This window comes from Lissotriton helveticus, chromosome 7 (assembly GCF_964261635.1).
Source record: "Lissotriton helveticus chromosome 7, aLisHel1.1, whole genome shotgun sequence".
Lineage (NCBI taxonomy): Eukaryota > Metazoa > Chordata > Amphibia > Caudata > Salamandridae > Lissotriton > Lissotriton helveticus.
Window position 1 is genome coordinate 350173413 of NC_136068.1, and position 22527 is coordinate 350195939.

General features: G+C 41.3%; 1 protein-coding gene across 2 annotated transcripts in view; it reads left to right on the plus strand.

Moving 5' to 3' along the window:
- The window catches only part of PLCG1 (phospholipase C gamma 1), a 595860-nt gene that overhangs the window by 180742 nt on the left and 392591 nt on the right, over positions 1-22527 (plus strand). For both annotated transcript variants that reach the window (XM_078652159.1, XM_078652158.1), the window contains exon 2: positions 6341-6493. In XM_078652159.1, coding sequence (XP_078508285.1) covers positions 6341-6493 — 153 coding nt within the window. The remainder of the gene's footprint in view (positions 1-6340; positions 6494-22527) is intronic.

Sequence of the window (22527 nt, forward strand, 5' to 3'; positions counted from 1 at the left end):
ATATATATATATATATATATATATATATATATATATATATATATATATATATATATTTTTTAATTTATTTATGTATTTCAAGTTGGGATATCAACTGCTGGTCCCTTAACATCCCACATTGCCGAAAACTGCACACTTCAGGTAGGCATTCTACACTTCGCTTGTCTAACATGCTACAAAGGTTTTCTGTGCCGTTTATAGCTAGGACAAGTTTTTTAAGATACTATCTCTTTATGCTGAACAGAATCGCACTAAAGAGATTTGGGAAATGGCACCAGTTAGGCTGAATAGTGTTTAGGTTCGCTAATGATTGTTCCAGTAAGTAAAGGCCCTGAGTTGAAGGGACCCAAATGACTCCATTTTTATATGGCACAATATTCGAAGTCAACTGCATTGCTAGCAGGAGACATGGAGAGAAGAGGGACAGGCTGTCATTTGCCGACAGCATCACGGGCAGCCAGGTGACCCTTAAAACGTAGATTATGATGACATCCTTTGGATGCTAACCCTGGAGATGGCAATCCCCATCATTCTACGATCCATAGCATCCTGCGCATGCTACGTAAGATCTTCCGGTGGATCCCCACCGAGACCAGGAAGACGGTCACCCAGGCCCTCGTCACCAGCCGCCTGGACTACGGTAACTCCCTCTACGCCGGAACCACCGCCAAACTCCAGAATAGACTCCAGCGGATCCAGAACGCCTCAGCACGACTCATCCTGAACATCCCCCGTCGCAGCCACATCTCCGGACACCAGAGAGACCTGCACTGGCTCCGGTCAACAAGAGAATCACCTTCCGTCTCCTCACCCACGCACACAAAGCCCTACACAACCAAGGCCCAGGGTACCTCAACAGTCCTAAACTTCTACGCTCCCAAACGCCAGCTCCGATCGACCGGCCACGCCCTCGCTGCTGTCCCCGCATCCGAAGAGCCACCACAGGGGGACGGTCCTTCTCCTACCTCGCCGCCAAGACATGGAACTCCCTCCCGACCCACCTCCGCCTGACCCAGAACCACCTCGCCTTCAGGAAGCAACTCAAGACCTGGCTGTTCGAGCAGTAGCGGACCCCCCTCCCCTAGCGCCTTGAGACCCTCTGGGTGAGTAGTGCGCTATATAAATGATTTGATTGATTGATTGATTGATAGCAGTGTACTCAGCAGTAGACACTCGCACCTATGGCTTTAAGCATCTACCCTAGGTTCCGGTAAAGGGACTACTTAAACTCCAGAGTGGAGGTGTGCAAAGCAAAGCTTCACAATGTTCTGCTTTCCTTGCCTTCAACAGTACATTATCGAAAGAACTCTATCCATGGATGTGCCCTGTTAACAGGTATCTAATATCACCTCGGCTGGTACACGCATAATATCCAACATTACACAGGACCTTGCACAGCCATCCATTGCATCATAGAATTGCCACTTAGATGGGTATCACCTCCAAATGCTTACTAGCCTAACCTGTCAAAGCGCCTATTGAATAGAAAACTCAAGGCATGCGCAACACACAAGAGACGCATCACATAATCGAGCACCACCAACCAAGCAACACAGTCCACTAATACGTGCAACTTGCCTCTCCTACACTAGGACATAGAGGCAGAACTCTGATCACATATTCACACTGCCTGAATATGTAACTTCCTGGAAGCCAGGCCACCCAGCAGCTATGCCTTCACTACCCACCTACATACTACACACAAACCTCTTCAGTGCTGTAAATATACGGTACTGAGAAGATGCTCAACTACTTTTAGTTTAGTCCTCTGCCCTGAAAGAGCAAACCCACTTCTTTCTTAGGTGCTCATTGGGAGTTCTACAGGAACTCTGCCTAGTTAATTCTGCACCCAGAATTCAGGAACTCTGCCTCGGTAATTCTGCACCTAGAATCATGCGGTTTGTAATTCCAGGATACAGGATTAAGAGTTGGCCCATGAGGAATGGGGAATAACCACAGGAGTCTGTTTCTGCACAACCTGCAATTCAGATTTGCAAGGAAAATCCTGTTTTCCCCAGACTCGTAAGTCAGAAGGAAGTCCCAAGTCAGTCACATTCACAAGAGCACAATATTACCGTGTGGTCACCACATCTCCACAAGCAGATTCAGACTTCGCTCTACATGGAAATCGTTTGCAGGGGCATTCCTGGACTACCGGGTGCAGCTCGATGCCTTGGTGATGGCCTACTTTGCCCATTATGAGTCCAAAAACCAGTACCACCTGGTGTTGTACTTTAATCTGGAGGTGAACCTGTGTGTCTGCTTCTTTGCTCCTCATTGTTTTATCGAGTGTGTGTGCGGACAAGTTTCTAAATAGCAAGTCTCTGTGTCTCTCCTCTTCCTTCCCAGAACAGAAATTGTGTTTTTAAATAGAATTCACGCATTGTTACTTGATCTTTTAATAGCTCGGTCTGCCTGAGAATATTCCCAGAAGATGTATTGTCTTGAAAATGATTGTTAAATATAGCATAGGCCGCCTGAGCGAGTAGACCCTTGCAGGGATTTGCGCCTTCACGCGCCTGCCACAGATAAAAGGAGACAGGTCACAATGTCTCGTCCTTGGCCACTCTCCCCTGATACCTCATGAGGCCTATTGCAACTCTTTGTTTTCATGACTGGTCATATTATTTCTAAGAGGCCTTCCTGACTTAAAATATTACTTGATTTTCCTCACCCTAAATGGGAGGTAATTCCATGCTTAGGTGACCACAAAGGACGAGCGTTTGCAAAGCCAATAGGTGCGGCAGTGGCCACTAGCCTTTTGGCTGTGTCAATTCTCGTTTTGTTTGTCATGGATTTTGCAACATTTTATTGTTGGGAAAGTTACTGGGATCTAATAATTGGTAATTTAAAAAAAAAAAAAAACTGGCCAAAAGCAAAAATATTTCTATGTATCAAAAATCTCACAGTACCATAGTTATCCTTGGCACTGATGGGAACTGCTTTGTATGTGGATGTCTTCGTTGTTAAGAGCAATATGGCATCAGTCTAAGCGCACTTGCCAGTGAATGAAGTGGGCTGACCCATTACCCCATGCTGTATGCTGTAGTCTGTGGAACAAAAATGTGAATGACACAATAACAGACTAATGAATGAATAGGACTGATAGAGGTCCCTATAAATAAGTATTTATACATTTAATTTTAGGAAAATCAAATGGTCTTGGCTAACACGGTCCTAAAAATCGCCACAACTTGCCAACTCTGAGGGGGATGTGGGGACAACAACTTTGGATCTTGTAGGCGTAAAAAAACCACCCTGCATGTATTTTACCATGAGAGTTTAAGGAGTTCTCTGTGGGTCGTACACAGTGCTTTTAAGTGATATTCTTTCTGCAGTTGGTAGTCCATTAACGATACAGAGGGTAAGAGTAATTTGGTCTCCATACAGTTAAATGTAGGTTTTACTTATGTGCCTTACAGCGTAGGTAGTTTGGCAGTAGTCTGTACTAGTCGTGAATAGGGCCTGCATGGTTTCTACTCTATATGGATAGGTTATCAATGGAAGTAATTATTTTTAAAATATTCCAGTGAAAGAAATCTAGCCTTGTTAACATGAGATTTTTGAGACGTTCCTGACCCCCGAGCCCATGCTAAATCTTATGTTGCTAACGTGCTTTAATGGTACTGAAAGTCATCCCTGTTTTGCTGGCCAAAGACATAAGAGCCATGTGGTGGAAGGCATCATCATTATTTGTGGTAAACTTTTAAAACCTTCAGTTCCATCCCTGTTTCCAGGTGAAACAGTTCTATGGCATTGAAAGTCAATTTTATAAGTTATGATCCAAATATCGAGGGTGTAGGCAGATGGAAGGTGGTGTGGAGACCAATGTCTGCACTAGAGTAAGTCATGTTGGCATTGGTGTGTATTGTGTAAGGCGGATGACTTCATGTCATGACTGACACCATGCTCCAGTCCACTGTTTCCTTTGCTGCATCCTTGAAATTCCTTTTCGGATAGCATTAAAAACTTGGCTTTTCTAGAATGAGTCTCTGTAAATTCCTCATAAGATTCTGTGCCGCACTATCATGTGATGCCTATGGGTAGCTATGTGCTATACAAGTGCAAAAAGAATAGACTTATTTTTTTAATGAATTCAGCTGAGGGGATCCAGGTCTGGGTTGGAGCACCGTACGATGATGGTGATTGGATAACCCTTTACAGCTAGAGTAGAGCTCACTCGTAGAGTAGGAGACGCTGCATCACAGCTCATTATTTTATTGCTACTGTTATGGCAGAAAGGACACAAAAAGTTTAAGGCAAGTGCATATTTGTGTTAGAGAGGACGGGCAGACAGCCGCTTTGGACGCGGACTGCCTGATACGGGGGGGGGGGTTGTGAGCGATAGGTACTTCATTATTTAATGATACCCATCCTTGGTGTCTTTGATACCTCTGTATTTACCAGTTTTGTAGCATGAATCATTATCTGGATTCACATGCTGTGTATTATTCCAAAGCAATACCAAAGGGGATGATGGACTGAGTGTTGAACATTGCAAGCACTCACCCCCAGTCAACTGATCTGGGTTTAATCCATCATCATTCTTTAGCTCACTCCGCCACCCCAGTTCAGACATGGCCTTATGCAAATCAGTCTGACCCTGTGCCTCTTGGGAACAGTCCAACCCGAACTGCCAAGCCATTTCTTCCCTGGACCGGAAACAAGCATCCTGGGACCGGTTTCTGGCCAATCAGCCTTCATCAGCCAGGCTAGCTTGAATCCAGTGGCAAAGTGACAATTGGACCCACGTCTGGGCATAACCTGCCAACTTAGGGAGAAACAAAGCAAAACCAAAGGGGATGATGGACACAGTGCTGAACATTACAAGCACTCACCCCCAGTCAACTGATCTGGGTTTAATCCATCATCATTCTTTAGCTCACTCCGCCACCCCATTTCAGACATGGCCATCTGCAAGTCAGTCTGACCCTGTGCCTCATGGGAACAGTCCAGCCCGAACTGCCAAGCCATGTCTTCCCTGGACCGGTTATATTATTGCTCCATCTAGTGGTTGGGTCCCAAATGTTTGTGTCTGTCTTTTTTTTGTGGGTGTCGTCCACCATCATTTGGTGGTAAGTCCATCCCTTGTGTGAGGTCAGACTGTGCCCTGAAAGTTTCTGTGCTTGGTCGCAATCTTCAGATTTCTTAATGACGGAGGAACTCTGAAGAATGTTTGAGAGCAGAATACTAGGAGTCAAAAAATCAACAAAAATCGCAGAAGAGGATAATAAATCTAAAACGGAGAAGAGGTTCCTTCTCCATCCCAACTAGGAACCCCGCCGGTAAGAATAACATGGTCGGGAATGAAGAGGGGAGAGACAGAAAAGAAACATGGAAAATATTCCTTTTCAGTTGACATCACAAATTCGCAGAGAGACCCCCATAGCGGAGGAGCCGTGGCTGCCACTGAGGTGTAATTATCATTTTATGGGTGTTGGCTAGGAATTATAAAAGTAAATTGGTTGGCACTCTTAAGTGAATACTTGGATACTCACAAGCCACAACATATGACTAGGATATCACTATTGGATCTCACCCCCATGTTGAAACGGAACTTTCAAGGGCTTGTACGAAAAAAAGTGAACATACTCCATCTTTGTTGAGGGACGTGGTAGGTATGTTCTCCTTAAAACAAAATTAGTGCTAGACCTTAGTCATTTGGCTGAAACATGCTCATACAACAATGTAAAAACATCCAGCTAGATTAGTCGGATCTATTATTATCAATCCTAGTCTTTGATACAGTACAAAATGGCTCTATAGAACCATCCCTTTCAAAGAAGAATTTTAATCGGCATATGAAGTCATGATACTATTCTCATGAACCCCTGATCTTGTTGAACGGTTTTGGGCAGCCTGACTTCTCTGTTAGCCTGCACCGGTCTATGTGTTGTCATCAGGTTTCAAAGGTCTACTGGAGAGTACTTCCCAAACTACGAGCTATATCTGGTGTCACCTCTGCTAGACCAACATTACTAAAAGTTTTACCATATTTGGGGATATTAAGGTAACCTATAATGCTTTGGCATGCCTTTCCAAACAGAGCAAAAAGCGCACTCTTCCAAATGGCTGTCCTGGCTTAATATTCTGGTGGCAAAACAATTCGATCTCATACATTTTCAAAAACTATAAGCAGGTTTCATATTGACTAAAAGTGGCCTTGTGGGTGTAGTCCAGCCAATGCATAGAAACATTTCCTGGAGCATCATTCTTTTGTCTTTATGGTTAGCTATTCACAAGCATGGGCTTATATGCTTCTTTTGGGAAGTGATCCAACTAAATCTGCTCATTTTTTATATTTTCTATTCATAAATACATTTGCCTTTCTTTTTTCTAGTTGATATTCGTGAAATCAAAGAAATTCGCCAGGGAAAGAATTCTCGGGATTTCGACAGATATCAAGAGGATCCCTCGTTTCGACCGGATCCAGCATGCTGCTTCGTTATTCTCTACGGCACAGACTTCCGGCTCAAAACCCTCAGTCTGCAAGGTGGGTCTTTCACAAAAAAAAACATTTTCTCCTTCTACTGTTAAACTGTTGTTTTCCTTAACTGTTTTTTTCACTTTGCACTATCACATTTTCTTAATTCACTCCAAGTTAATTTAATTTAAATTCAGTCTTTGTTTTTTGTTCATACTCAGTGCTTTTCGCTTCTGAAATTGGAAAGGCTTATTGTTATTGTTATTGTAGTTTTATATCGCGCCTAATCACCTACAGGTCTCTAAGCGCTTGGAAAAGATGGTAACAGACAATAACTTAAGAAGTGGACGCATTGGCCGAGACTAGATTATACTGTACTCAAGCTTCTACTGAACAGTAGCGTTTTTAGGCTCTTTCTAAAACGTAACAGGTTTTCTTCCCCACGTAGCACCCCAGGCAGGCTGTTCCATAGATGGGGGACTAACACTGAGAAGGCTCTCCCTCCCTTAGTCACCAACCTGTAACGGGGACAGATCAGTAGCTGGGAGTCTGAGGACCGAAGTGTTCTCATAGGGCAATACCGTTGCAAGCGATCTTTAATGTAGGTTGGGGCCTTGCCATAAATTGCCTTATGAGCTGTACATAAGCTCTTAAATTCCACTCTTTCTTTAATGGGGAGCCAATGCAAGCTTTGTAGTAGGGGAGTAGCTTTAGATCTCCTCGGGAGTCTAAAAATCAGCCGAGCAGCGTCATTCATTATAACCTGAAGCCTACTGGTCAGGGTTTTGGGTAAGCCAAGGTATAGAGCATTACCATAATCAATTCTAGAGATAATGGTGGCTGCTACTATTGATCGCATCATGGGTTGTGAGAGGACAGGAACTAGCTTCCGCAATTGCCGAATGATGTTTGTACAGCTGCCCACAACCGACAAGATCTGAGGGGCCATTGACAGATCACCATCCAGCTTGATCCCCAAGCTTTTAACAGACGGACTTGGTTTCGGAGCAGGACCTAACTCCGTAGGCCAATAGAGATCACACCAAGGTGAGGTAGTGGATGAAATCACTAATACCTCAGTCTTGTCAGGGTTGATTTTTAACAGGTTATCCGTCATCCATTGCACTGTGAACCTCAAGATGTTCTGAGCCTGAAGTTGTGCGGCCATAGTGTCATCGACACTTAACAGCAGTTGCGTGTCATCCGCGTAGTTAAAGACTTTACAGCCCATAGTGGCCAGAGAAGCAATCAACGGTTGCAGATAGAGGTTAAATAGAAGCTGGGACAGGGCAGACCCCTGTGGTACCCCGCACTCTAGTAACCCTGTCTCAGATGTTTCATCCCCCAGTTGTATCTTTTGGGTACTTCCTGTAAGGAAAGATTGCAACCATTGAAAGGCCAGGCCCCTAATCCCAAAGTCCTTCAGTCTTTCCAAGAGCAAGGCATGGCTGACAGTGTCGAACGCCGCTGATAGGTCCAACAAAATCAGGGCGCTCGGTTTCTTGCAGTCAGCCATGCCTCTTAGTTCGTCTAGCACCGAGAGCATCACCAACTCGGTGCTGTGATGAGCTCGGAAACCTGCCTGTCGCTCATGGAGTAGATGATAGGATTCCAAATAGAGGGACAGGGATTTCAGCACATGCTGCTCAAGGATTTTTGAAAGAAAAGGCAGTTGGGAGATAGGTCTGTAATTCTTTAACACCGCAGGATCCGACCCAGGTTTTTTCAATAAGGGTCTTACACGTGCCTCCTTAAGATCAGCCGGTAGATACCCCGTGTCCAAGTGGTACGTGCCAGGGAACGAATAAAGAAAAGCCAGCATACAATAATATATAAGGGCATACATGATAAACTACTAAATGGGAGAGAGGGGTGGTAGTTGTATTCTGAACACCATACATTTAGCATTGCTTTGTCAAATGAATTGATGTGTGCTGCAGAGTAATGGAAAAGTAATAAATAAAACTCCACCCATCTCCCCTGAGTGTGGAGCTGAATAGACAGATTTTTTTTAAAGCTTTTTTCCCTGAGATTGGAGGGCTAAATGTTTTGGTTTGGATACAAGTCTGTTTCGATAGAGAGGGTAATTTCTCACAGCGATGCAAGAAAAAATAACCCAGCCCAACATGGTCTCTCTCCCTCTTGACCTGCACACTGAGGATAGCCATACTTATGCAAGCAAAAGTTTCTGTCTTCAATGAGCGTCTTAATCAACACACGTACTGTAATCCACATCATATGAAGGTGATTTCATCCCAGCATTACTAGTGAAATCCATCTCTGATGATGCCAGCAGACCACTCTTCAACTTGATCAAAGTTCCACTCTCCTGAAGCATTTTCCTAAGACTGGAGAAATAGTGCCTCTGTTGAAAAAATATACCAATGACCAAGACAGACCAGGTCCATTACCAACCAATAACATGCGTCCCATTTCCGCATAAAATGATCAAAAAGACAGTTGCGATTTAAATGCATTGAAAAAAAGCTAGAATATCCAGCTCCACATACCGGTCTGGAGTCATAAATGAATGCAGTAGCAAGACTGCTGTATTTAAGCCTTCTACGACACTCTTAAAATAATTGCTCATAGTAACTGCTGGCGCCTTCTCCTGCTGGATCTCTCTTAATCCTTCAGTACTGTCCATTATCAAATATCACTCAACATTCTATCCTCAATAATGTGTTGCAATAGCATCCCCTATCAGTGGTTTACATTTTACTTCAGCAGTAGAGCCCAACTCTTCTAAAAGAGAAACTTCAGATCTAACTACAACGTCACTCTGTCGGCTTTTCAGTTGTATTCAACCTCTTCATAAAACCCATTGATGCCCTACTAGCCAACTAGAGCTAAAAGATCCATCAGTATGTAGTCAACATGAAACTGTAGCTGAAATTACATTAAAGAATGACATCACTTATATGTTGATAAATGCCTCAGCAACTTAAGAGCCTGAATGGCTAAGTTGTTACTTGACATTAAACTCTCTAAAGATAGAGTCCATGCCACTGTTACGAACACGTGCAGGAATGGCTGTCAGCAATAAATCTTGACTGCTTCATCCACATCTGGTCAGCTGGGTAAAATCTGTAAGATCCCACATCAAAACCATTGCCTACTTCAGGCTGCTTATCTAAAAAAACAAAAAAAACAAATGGCAGGCAGGCACCTACTCACCAAGCTCGGAAAAGTAAAACCGTGTCTCCCTAAAGCAGACTTCAGAACAGCTGGTCAAGCTCTGATCCAACTCACCTCAGCAGTGGGAGATCCCTTCTTGTTGACATCCCAAAATCACAACTGAGCACCCTCCCCACCACTTCTTAAAAGTGTCTTACTTGCAGCTACTTGGCTTACTAAGAGCCTCAAGATGTACAGAATCTCACCACCTTAAAATAAATCCACTTCCTGTGTCAGCCTGTCTCATTTTCAGTCTTCTGCATCACCTTCACCGCGGTATATGCAAGCTTTTCATGATGTCTGGCAAGCATAATCAAAATCTCTATTGGTGTGCCTAACACTCCCAGCTGTAACCCAGTTAGTACTGAAGTACAAGCAGAAAAATGGAAATTAGTTAAGATTCCAGTCTTTCTCTAGCTGCCTTCATATGGTCAAAAACGATCTCTCTACCCAGAAACATTATGCTTAATGACTCCTCATCACTGTATACTTGACCCAAACCAATCATCCTGCCGCCAACCTTTTTTGGAAGTCCTTAAATGAACTTTTCACTCCCCTTTATATTATTCTGTTAATATAATAGGCTGAACCTGCAGTTCCCTCTAGTTTAAAAGCATTTGCTTAGAAGCTGTAGTCAAACCTTTTCCCAAACATCCTTTAAAACTGAACAGGGAATACCCACCTCAACCGCAGCCCATTATGTTTAGATGAAGATGAAGAAGAAAGGCACTAAAGAGGCTGGTTTATTTTATGAAGTCAGAAAAGTATACGTGGCGTTCTGATTACGCTATTTTGGATAATCTGATAAGATATATAGAATGTGTGTATGCTGGATCGGGGGCGGGGTTGGCCTCTACAGTAAATGAATCAATTTCCACTTAGCACTGAAAAAAACATGAAATAAATAGCATGTAATAGAACTAAGAACCCTGGAGTTAGCAACAAATTAAATACCATGAAGGTGTATTAAAATATTAAATAACTCCTTACAGAAGGCAAAAATATAGTTTGTCTCCGCGCAGCCAAATCATAATAGGAAATTAGCTTAAGGCTCAGTCAAATGCCGCAGGAGTTCTGACATAAAAACTGACCTCCGAGGAAATCTTAATATTATTCCATGTCCAAAGCATGCAACAAACTGACAAGGGTTCAGTCTCGAGTTGGGGCAGCAACGACTGGCTCACCTCCAGAATGTACCATCTTCTAGAGGAAAATACACCCCAAAAACATATTGTCAGCAGAAAATGAGCAACATACAGTGGATCAAAAATTAAAGTAAAGTCCACATTTGTAAAGCGCACAATCACCCGTAAGGGTCTCTAGGCGCTGGGGGCCGTCGGGAAGATTAAGCGAGCTATTGCCCAGAGTCACATGGTGCTGGGCTAACCTGCCGCCGGAGCCGGGGATCGAACCGTGGTCCCCAGATTCCAGCGTCAGTCGCCCTGGCGCCACACCTCTCCCTAACAACGAATCATAAATAATACAGAGTAATACAGAGTAAATGCAACATTACATAGCACCAATCCCTAAATGTTCTAATAATGAATGAACTTTTGACATAATGTCAACAGATGTGTCAGTTACACAGAAAATAATGACAAATGTATTGTACGAATAAGATTTCAAAGCCCTAGTTAGAGGAAACTGAAGATCCTTCTAGTGTTGCAATCCAGTAGAAAGCTCGAACTCACTGAAAACGTGATTTTGCTACAGAGGAATTATTACACCTGTAAGTATTCTAAATGTGCACGGAAATCGTAGATTAGAACACTGGGTCATATGTGGAAATCCAAGATGGAGTCTAGTGTAGCTAGCTACGAAAAATCACTTCCATAATATGAAGAACAACTCTAAAACGAATGCAAATGTTAATTATTGAAAATCATCTTTAACAGTGTTGTGGTCTGCTTGTACAAGAATTCATATTTCTAGTTATAAGTATAACCCAAACACGTAGAGAGTTTTTAAGGACATTGATGTTTACATCCTCAAAACATCAGAAAAAAACTATATTAAGTGAATTTAAAAATATTTAGGTAATCTGTGTCCCTATAATATGATAGAATGACAAATTCTGACCTTGGGCATATATATTGCATTGTAATGAAAGGAATGGAATTTGCGAGAATTTAAAGCAGACTGACGAAAGCTATCCTAATTATTTGGGTTAGCCAAAAATTCATATATCGTGAACAAGCACTTTATCAGCCTTATGTGTTTGCTACCTCAACAAACTTGAGGAACGAGCCAACACCTCAGAACTTATGCATGTCTGGAATCATTAAAGATTGGTGGAGCCTTCATTTTTGCAAGTCTCTTCAAAAGCGTCCATCCTTCTTACAGATGTCAGCAGCCGTTGGTCATCTTGACGAAGTCTTGCTTCATTTCTGTGCACCCTGACCATGGCTAGGAATGCTGTCCTAATTGTTTTATTGCTATTTATATCCTCATTGAATGGTAGCCGAAGAGAAGGCAAACCGGTACCCTTCTCAATACTACTATTTAAAAAAATGTCTACGAATAATAAGGGAGTGGTTCTGTGAACTCAAGTAAATAACTAAATGCACAGTATGTGATATTGATGAACTTTATTCACACTGGCACTTAATTGACCAAATGATTTTTTAAATCAAGATCGGTGCTATGCTTTCCATGTTATAAAAAAAAGTCACAATTAATTAAAGAACAATTTGGCTGTAGACGTACACTAATAGCATATATAATATTGCCAAAGCGGTGTGCACTGCATCTTTATAGTACCCAGATTATTGGATTTCCAAGAACTTCAAACACTGTCTCTAGGGAGATGGATTAGCTGTGAGACTGGTTGAGCACTGTGCCATGTGTGCTTGAAACAAAATACTTTACTTATTGTTCTAATGACCCCAGGCACATGCTGTCTGGTGCATACCTGTAGTGCTTGTTGTATAGCTTTTTGTGCTGTTATGGGATACTGCTGAATGTTATGTACTGTGTATGCCACAATTGTGTTACAGTGAGCGATCAAATGGAAAGTCATAAACAATAAAGGATAACAGGCCTTCTGAGAAGTTATAATACTATACCATTCAAAACCCTAGCAGTTCTGCTATGTGCTGGCACTGCTGCTTTAAAAGTAAAGCAGCTTGGTGGAAGGTGATACTACATACTTGTAACATAAAGAGGTATAGCCTAGGAAGTTGTGCAACTTTCCCTTACCTTTCCAACAGATCAATTTCTTTTCAGTACTGGAAGCATCACCCACATTATTGTAGCATCCTTAATCATAGTTAATCTGTCCTCACTCTGAGCATGATAGCCAGGGGGCTCGACCTCATCAGCGAGCTCAAGTGACTTATATTTGACAGTAAATCCCTTAATGTAAAATTACTTCTTGAAATGCACAGACGTATTGTCTTTATTGCTGGTTTCGAGGGGAGGTGATGTGCTGAAATGTAAATTATTCCCACATCTGAAATGCTTGACACGTTTCAGCTTTCAAATCGCCTCTATAGTTTGTTGGCTTTCCTCAGGACCAGGATCCTAACAGTAACATGTGAATTGCCTGTATGCGTTTTAATCGGATATAAAATTATTAAATGTGAAATTGGTTCACAAATCATACAGTAATATTTGTCAAGGTAGGTAGTCCTTGAAAACAGCTCCTGTTGGGTACTGATATCCAGCCCCATTGGGACTCAAGTTCTGTAAGCCTCCTGTAGTCAAACCTTCACCAAGACTCTACTGTCAGCCATTCACCTATTCTCCTTGAGCCCCTGAACATGCTTGTAGAAGGTAAGATACTGCTTTTCAGCAAACCATAAACATATCACATTATGTATATGAAAGAAATGGCCAGAAAATCCAGCCTTCACCTAAAATTGGTGTGTGTAAGGTCTTGTCGCCCTAAAGAAGACCCGAGCATGGATGCTCAAGCTGTACAGATTTCAGGTATCAGTTACGGTATTGCCTTATTGAAAGGCCTCACTAAGTCTCGCCTAGCACCACACAAAGTGCTTCTCTGTGCTACAGCCTTCGTGGTTACCAAGATTAAAACATTTGAGTGCATTAGATCTGTCTTTAGTTGGCTTTTCCTGGATGAAACTCCAAACCATGTACACAATTACCTGTATCACATACAAGGCAGTCTATCCGAACACCCCCAATACCCGCCGAGAAGCTTCACATCTCAAGTAAAAAGAGTCTGAGAAGCCACGCACAGGTCAAGATTGACACATCTTCTTAACCACTTGGATGCTAAGGTACTAGAAGACTTTTACTGTAATTTCCATTGAAATGAATGGCAACTCCATGACGAGCTGACCTTGTCATTAGCATGGAAGCCCAAGGGTAACCATGCGCGATATAAAACTCATTAATAATAATAATAATAATAATAATGGAAGTGGAGGCATCTACAATGAAATGCTGATCCTCCGGTAATGCACCAAGTTTATTGAAGGCTCTTCCGTTACACATTAGAAGGGCTCTCTTCAATTGCAGTATTCAAGAGAGGACTCAAATCTCACCTCGCAAGAAAGATGACTCGTCTGTCTACATGAGCTTACATATGATGACCCAATACCAGCATCTGCCCCCTTCCTCCTTATCAACATATCAATAATTTGTTTTCGAAATGTTGCATAGAGATCATTTTACACTGTACAAAAATCCATTTTATAAAGTGCTTCTATACAGCATGTGCTGTGTTTACAACACACTATATAAATAATAAATCAGTAAAAAAAAATACAGGTTAATTGGAGCCATTCTGCTGCTTTTGGGAAAATGTGCATTGAATCTGTTAATAGGTGAAACCCGGCTCCCTGAACAGGAAGATCATTACCAAAAAGTCTGTGTAAGCTGAACATTGTGGTGATGAGTTTGCTCATGAAGCAATGTGCCAAGGCAGGCCAAAATTCACCAATAACACTCCTATAAATCATGGCAATGTAATGCTCATGGTTCAATCTGGGCCAAAAGCCACACTTTAATTTCCTCTGATCTGGGTCCAGCATAATGGGATGCAAGTTGCTGTGATGTCATGAACAGGCCTGAGGTCATTTAAGGTGTTGTCTTAATAATGTGAATTGCTGGTTTTGAATCCTGAATGACCCTACCTCTTTTGATCACGAAATGTTGGCAAGCATGCTAGCTGACTAAAATGAACGCATTCCTATTGAAGTGTAGGATTTTATTGTGAAGTGGCATTATTGTCTTATTTAAAGTATTGCAGTCCTGCTGAGAAGTACAGCTGAATTCAATCGGACATGAAATGTAATCCCTCTCAGAAGGGGAAGTGGAGTTCTGTGAACATGACTGTATCCCTCCGGGGAAATGGAAATACTGCCCTTTTGAAACTAGTTTAGAATTTGCTGTACTGTCCCAATAAAAGTAAAATGGCCCCAAGCAGAAGTCCCAGTTCCTTGTAAGACCTATCTGTAAGGGAAAGCCTCTTGTGGACCATACCAAAAACTTACAGTGGGCTTAGAGCCATCACACTGCTTATGTTGGTTGGCTTTATTGTGACTTTTCATTTGCTTACCTCTTACTCTTTGGCTGCCTTCCTCTTCGTGTGTCTGTATCCTCTGGAGCAAAGGCTCTTTTCCACCGTTTTGGTTGGCAGACTTGTATCCGTCCACTCTTTTCATTAAGTACTCCATGACATTGCATATGATTTCCAGTTACTTCTTGTGTTCCTCTCCCCTCATACCTTGAACATCCAATGTGTTGCTTTTTGCACAATTGCATGTGCCCTGTCATGTTCCCTCCCGCCCCCTACTCAGTCTATTGTCCATTTCTCCTTATTGGCTTTTTATTTTTTAAATAATTAAGTATTCTTGCTACTCAGGCCTCAGATTGTTTATTTCTCCCTCCACACACTCTGTTGCTACCCTTCACCCACTGCTTAATTACTCCTTGTTGTGTCTTGTAATAAAAGAACGCAGAATCTTTTTTGGTTCCCACTGTACACCATAGGCTTGTGACATACGCGTTGGAAGAATCAGTTGAAAGCAGGCCTAAAATGTTGAGTTCTGACTTACACACAGCTGAATGTAGACATGTGAAAGCTACTCTCTATGTGTGGCTTACTTATTGGTGAGTGCCTAGGCTAGCAGGGCAATACAACTGGCGACAAGATAGGGAATCTAAAACCCGTACACTGAAAGCACTTTCCCAGAGAGTTTGACATGGTCCAGCAAATTGCGTGTGCGTGCCACATGTGCCGCAGTTGAAGTGTCGAATAAACGCAAATACAGGTGAAATTTCATCACAGCGCCAGTCTGTATAAAACGCTTGAAGACAAAGCGGTGTTGAAAGTCTACGTTTCGGTGGCTAGGAACTGAATGAAACGGCAGCCAATAGATGGTACTGAGCCATTAAGCAAATTAATGACATATGCCATGCGGAGTACGTCGGTGCAAATCAAATTGAAATTCATTTGCTACGAGGCAGAAATTAACCAGGTGTTTGTGAACAAACATTTAAGCACAAAGTAGACCCAATATCATAACGTTATCTGTTTTCATGCCCTAGTGAAATACAAGGTTTATCTACTTACCGAAACCATCACCAAATTTTCATACCACAACTTGCTGTGAAGTTACCCCAGAAGGGTGTCCGGGTGTTATTTGTGGAGCTGGAACACCAAAAAAGCAATGCCACCACCAAAGCTGCCGCAATAGGGCCCAGAACAACTCTAGACTGCCACAAGATAAAAAGTTCCAATGGAGAGCCAGGGCAAAATCTAGACTTCAAAAGTTGTCAAGGCTGACCCGAAGCCAGCACGTCACAAGGTGCTAGAGAATTTCTGCCTGATCAAGTTCCACAAGAAGCGCCTGAGAGAGCACTACTGTCCACCAATGCATATACGGTTGCTGCATTCTTAAAACTGCCAACTGTATTTGATACTGCCAAGAAACACAATATTGGCAATAGATGGATTGCCTGTATAGAAACGTTTGAAGATTTGAGAGATGAAAAAGATGATTAAAAGATTATAAAGTATCTAAGGAACATGGCTGGTGAAGGAGTGAAAGAAGCCATGAAAAAGATACCACAAGAAGGTGAAGTGGCTTACAAACAAGTCAAAACAGACTTGAATGTCAATTTTAAATGTAACACAAAACGTGGATTATGAAAGATACATATTTAGTCAAGCGCCAGAGACTAGGTGAAACCATTGATGAGTTTGTGAAGAGACTGGTTGGTTTGGTGAAGCACTGTAAAGTCAATACGTTTAATGATGAGGAAGCTACCTAGCAGAGTAATGTCTGTCAGATTCCTTTTGACGAAGAATGCTGAAGGAAACTCTGAGTTTAGAATAAGTTCCCAAGGCTGCTCGAGCTGAAGAGCGTGCTGATCGTCAAGCTACTGCATGGAGGCCGGAGGTGCCGAAAGTGCGTTAGTCATGAGACTGAAAAGTAAGCCAAGCTACAGGGCTGAGGGACACAAGGCATTGTCTTCACAGAAAAAGAGAACGTGTTGTAGAGGGTGGCTGTCAATTCCCCATGAAAGTAAATGTCCCACCACAGGACAAACATGCTTCGGTTGTAGTAAAGCAAACCATTTCCAGACAACTTTCAGGGCGAAGAAAAAAGTATGTGCGTCAGACTGAAGACAATGGCCTACAGAACGCCATCTCAGCAACATTCTACGCTCTCCCTCCAGGCTGGGAGGTCACACCTACTGAGACAAATCAACATCAAACAAAGTCGATTGTCTTCCAAATTCATCGACAAAGTTTCTCCGTTTCCAGGGAAAATGATAATTGTGCGATATCTGTTTACTTCAAAAATGCATGCACATGTGGGACTAGTCAACTGTGAGATAAAACTCAAAGTAAAGAAAAATCGACATGAAGAAGCACTAAAGAGTTCAAACATTGTCCGAATATCACGCTAAAAATAAATGGTGGTTTGATACCATTCATAATTGACAGTGATGCGTCTATAAATATCATGGCTGAGGAAAAGTATCTGTTACCACAAATGATTTAGTCGAAAACAAAACAAATGAGACAAGGATCCTTTATAGCTACAATGAAATACAAGAAAATGTGGAACAAGCACCTGTTCGTGCACTTCAAGGAACAGCTTCAATTGCCTGTTTGCTGCGTTTTCATACTGCTGCTATGGGATTGATCTCTGTGAACTACAATATGCTCATCATGAAATTGTAAGTCAATTTCCTTCGTTATTTCATGGTCTAGGAAATCTTAAAACCATGAAAGTAAAGTTACACATAGATGTTTGTAATGTAACCTCGCTAATCCAAATAAGTTGCTCAAGTAAGCTTTATTGTAGATCCCACCAGGGAGGCAAGTCATCCAGCAGCTAGTCCAGCAAGTCCAGGTTACAACTGCCCACTTGAACCACAACATTCCCCATGACTCACTCAGCATTCCTAACACGGAATGCTGCATTTAAAGGAGAAAATACAACACATCTCCCTTATTATAATAAACACAAGTAAAGTAAACCAAAAAAAAAATGAACAAAATAGCTAACACTAAACTACAAAGTAATGTAAGAAAAACAATGTATAAATATAAAACAACATAATATTGGCACAGATATGAATACTAAACAATGAATCATTTGGCACAAATGAGACATTTAACACAGGTAAGCTTACTAAACAATAAATCATTTAGCACGGTAATCTTGTAAATACAAAGGAGGTCTTCTGATTCTCGTGCTGCGGGAAGAAATGTTCTGCGGCAAGTTGTTAAAACATTTCCTTTTCATATGATCGTCAGAACAAACACCCTTACCATCCTCCTTCGCACAATGCGATAAACGAGACATGCTCCATACATCACCCCCCTCAAGCCTAACAACATTTTTCATAACTTCTACAATCCTTCTTGGTCCAAAATATTTTGATTCACCCTTTGGTGACCATACTGCTTTCTTTATAAAAACAGAATCTCCAACACTCCATGAAACCTTCTTTGCTCCTTTTTTAAAATCAAATCTCCTTTTGTAATTGTCTTGGTAATTTTTAACTCTCCAATTATTTACAACACATCCTCTGTCTTTCACACTCGACCATAAAGGATTCAATTTTGAACCAGCCACCCTCCCCTTTAAACTTTTAAAAGGTGATATACCCGTCACACTGTTGGGAGTGTTCCTGTGTGCCCAAAGTTTTTCCCTAAGAATAGGTTTAAGGGCAACCTTCAATTCAAAAGCATTCTGGGCACAAGCTCTAATCAATCTATTCATGCTCCCAACCAGACCATTAGCCTGGGGAGCATAAAGAGCAGTCCTGTGATGAGTAATAGACAAATCTTTCAAAAAATTGACCATCTCTTGCGACGTAAATTGTACACCATTGTCAGACACAAGAATATCGGGAACCCCTTCACATGTAAAAGCATCTTTCAAAAACTCAATAACTTTCTTGCTTAAAACAGAACTCCTACAACACACAGATAACCACTTGGACGTATAGTCCACTAAAACCACAACAAATTTCACTCTCTTTGACTTATCATTTCCTGCACAAATATTACAATCTTTGACAACAGTCTCCACTTCACGGTCTAATTCAGGCCACCAATAAGACTCTCTAATTCTAGCTTTGGTAAGGCTGCGTCCAAGATGCCCCTCATGGGCCAAATGTATTATCTTCTCTCTCATTAAGAAAGGAGGAACCAACCTATCCCCACGAAACAACTCTCCTTGTGTAATGTGCAATTCGTCCCTGACATTCCACTAACATCTTTTAACATTGGCCAACCATTTATAGTAAAATCCATGACTTCCACTCTAACTAGATCATTAGAAAACAATTCTTCCACTTTTCTTCATTCAACGTTGATTCTTTCACCCATGAAACACTATGTTGCTCCAAATCTGAATCATGCACCACGATATTTTCTACAGGTAACCTTGAAAGAAAATCAGCAGGTATATTCCTAAGACCTGGTAAGTATTCCACACAAAAATTGTATTCCATAAGACCCTCAACCCACCTCTTGATCCTGGGAGTTGTGCATTCAACATTCCGACAAGAAACCAATTGTACAAGAGGCTTATGATCAGACCTTACAATAAATGGTAGGCCCCATAAATAAAATCTTAAGTGCTTAATGGCCCAAAAACAAGCAAGAGCCTCTCTCTCTATCACTGAATACCGCTCTTCAGCCCCCTTAAGCGACCTAGAAGCAAAACCTATAACTTTTTCATTGCCATCAACAATTTGGGAAAGCACAGCACCCAAACCCCGCAAACTTGCATCTGTAGTCAAGATTTTCTTCTTACTTACATCAAAATGCCCCAATGTTGGCATTTTTGATATTTCTAATTTGACAAACTCAAACGCCTTATCACACTCACTGTCCCAATTAAAGATGACACCTATCTTTAAAAGAAATCTAATTGGTTGCATAACACTTGCAAAATTACAAATACATTTTGAGTAGTATTCAGCCAAACCATTGAAAGATTTTACCTGGTCTTTATTACAAGGAGTTGGGGCTTGCAAAATAGCTTCAGCCAAATCAACTTTAGGGCTAATGCCCTCCCCCGAAATTGAATGACCAAGATACGATACAGAGTTAAGTCTAAACTTGCACTTTTCACGACTCACAGTCAAACCACACTCCTCTAACTTCGATAACACTTTGAACAGAATTTCATCATGCTTGCTCCCATCTTTACCATATACTAAAATATCATCCTGAAAAAAGAGGACGGAATCAATCCCATATAATATATTTTTCATAACTCTCTGGAAACAAGCAGCAGCACTTGCTAAGCCAAAGGGCATTCTGATGAATCTGTAAGCACCAATCGGAGTAACAAATGAAGTAAGGTGCCTACAGTCCTCGTGAAGCATTATCTGATGATAAGCAGCAGATAAATCCATGACACTAAATGCATTTGCACCCCCCAATTTTGTCAGAATCTCATTAATATTGGGCAGGGGTTGTCTATCGACCCATATCAAGTTATTCAGACTCCTCCGGTCCACACACATCCTAAATTTGCTTCCCTTGTCCTTGGGCACCAAAACAATTGGTGCGAGCCATTCTGAAGATTCTATTTCTTCTATCACCCCTAGTTTTAATAATCTCTCAATTTCTTCCTTAAGTGGCTGCAACATGGGGTTAGGAACCTTTCTTACTTTGTGTACCACCGCTTTTGCATTGTTCTTTAATATTATTCTATGTTTGAAACCTTTCAAAAGTCCAAGTTTTCCACTGAAAACTTCTGGAAACTTCCCAAAAATGTCATGCGCATCACCACCCTGAGAGATTAACATAACCTGTTCAGGCGCATTCGGGTTCAAAATGATACGATGGTCCCTTTGATGACGCCAACCCAAAAGATTATCTCCTCTTCTTTAAAAACAATCGTTTGAATAGAGAAACCAATTAAATCAATCTTCTTACGGCCATAGCCAACTGGATTGATATCAGGAAGCAAAAGTTCGATTTTGTCCATTCCAAAAGTCGAGAACCAAAATTCGTCACTTATTAAGGTAAACAAAGAACCAGAATCAGCTAGAACTGGTACAACCTTACCTGCAACATATATGCTACAAGTAGGCATAGACACAACATCAGAATCTACTGTATTAACATCGTTAACTGTGGATAAATCAGTGATACAATGAATTGCATTCTGAGTACAGGCTTCTTCATCGTCTATGAAATTTACTTTGGCGTTCTTGCACATCCTTGCATAGTGCCCCTTTTTTCCGCAATTCCTACAGGTAGTGGACCTTGCAAAACAATTTGGATAATTCGGACCATGTCTCTCACTTCCACATCTGTTGCACCTGAATCTACTGTCCTTGTTAAAGTTAAAACTTTGCTTCTGTTTATCACTCTTAAAAACATGCTTTTCTTGTTTTGAGGGAAGTTTACTTACAGCAGCCACATTTATTTCAGGTTGAAAAATATCCTTATTCTCATCATAAATACACGAAACCAGATCAGATTGATTGGGGGCTTTCCTTATTTCTTTCACCCAAGTAGAAGTATGTTCTTCACTTTCAACAATGAGTATAGCTTCTTTCAAACTAGGGTTTTAAGATAATAATTTCTTTTGAATGTTCTGATCATTCGTGCACCGCACAAGCTTATCACGGATGAGAGAATCAGTTAGTTGTTCAAAATCACAAGTTTGTGCAAGGGACTTAAGTGCAGCTATGTAGTTTACAACTCGCTCAGCTTTTCCTTGTACACGCATGAAAAATGTATGTCTTACTATGACAACATTAATGCGTGAATCAAAATGATTCTTTAAAAGCATAACACTCATTTCGTAAACATCACTGGGTTCACCTGCCCCTCTCCCTATGGGTATAGGGTCTAAACTATCATAAATGTTCCTTCCTTCGATACCCAGATTATTCAATAATGCTGCCTGTTTTCTGACAGCCGAAAACTTCTCACCACCAATTGCTAGTAAATAAGAGTAAAAAATCGGTTTCCGTTTTTTCCACGGTAACATTGGTTCACCCTGCTCACTCAAAAATTGAGGTGGTTGGTTCATCCCACTTGCTGCTGACATCCTGAAAGAAAATACAACTAAAACAAGCCAAAACAACAATCTAAAATAACTAATTAAAATAACAAGATAAATAAAATGAGAAAATCGAAAAATAAACAAACATGAACTTCCAAACTTGTGAATATTCCTTCTTATTAACCAAAAAAAACTTCACCTTATTCAATGTCCAGGAATGTATTCCTTTGAAATATCAATTCTCTTGTAACAAATATTTAGACTTGCCTCTTCACTCTATCTCATTGATCATAATATAACAACTGATCAACTTCTAAAATGTGCTCCAAAACACCTTTCCTTCCAAAATCCTCAGTTCACGAGCAGTGGTTCATAATCCTGCTCGGATTCCGTTACTTGTTTACGATCCTGCTCGGCTTCCGTGTCTGGTTTACAATCATGCTCGGCTTCCGTGTCCTTCAC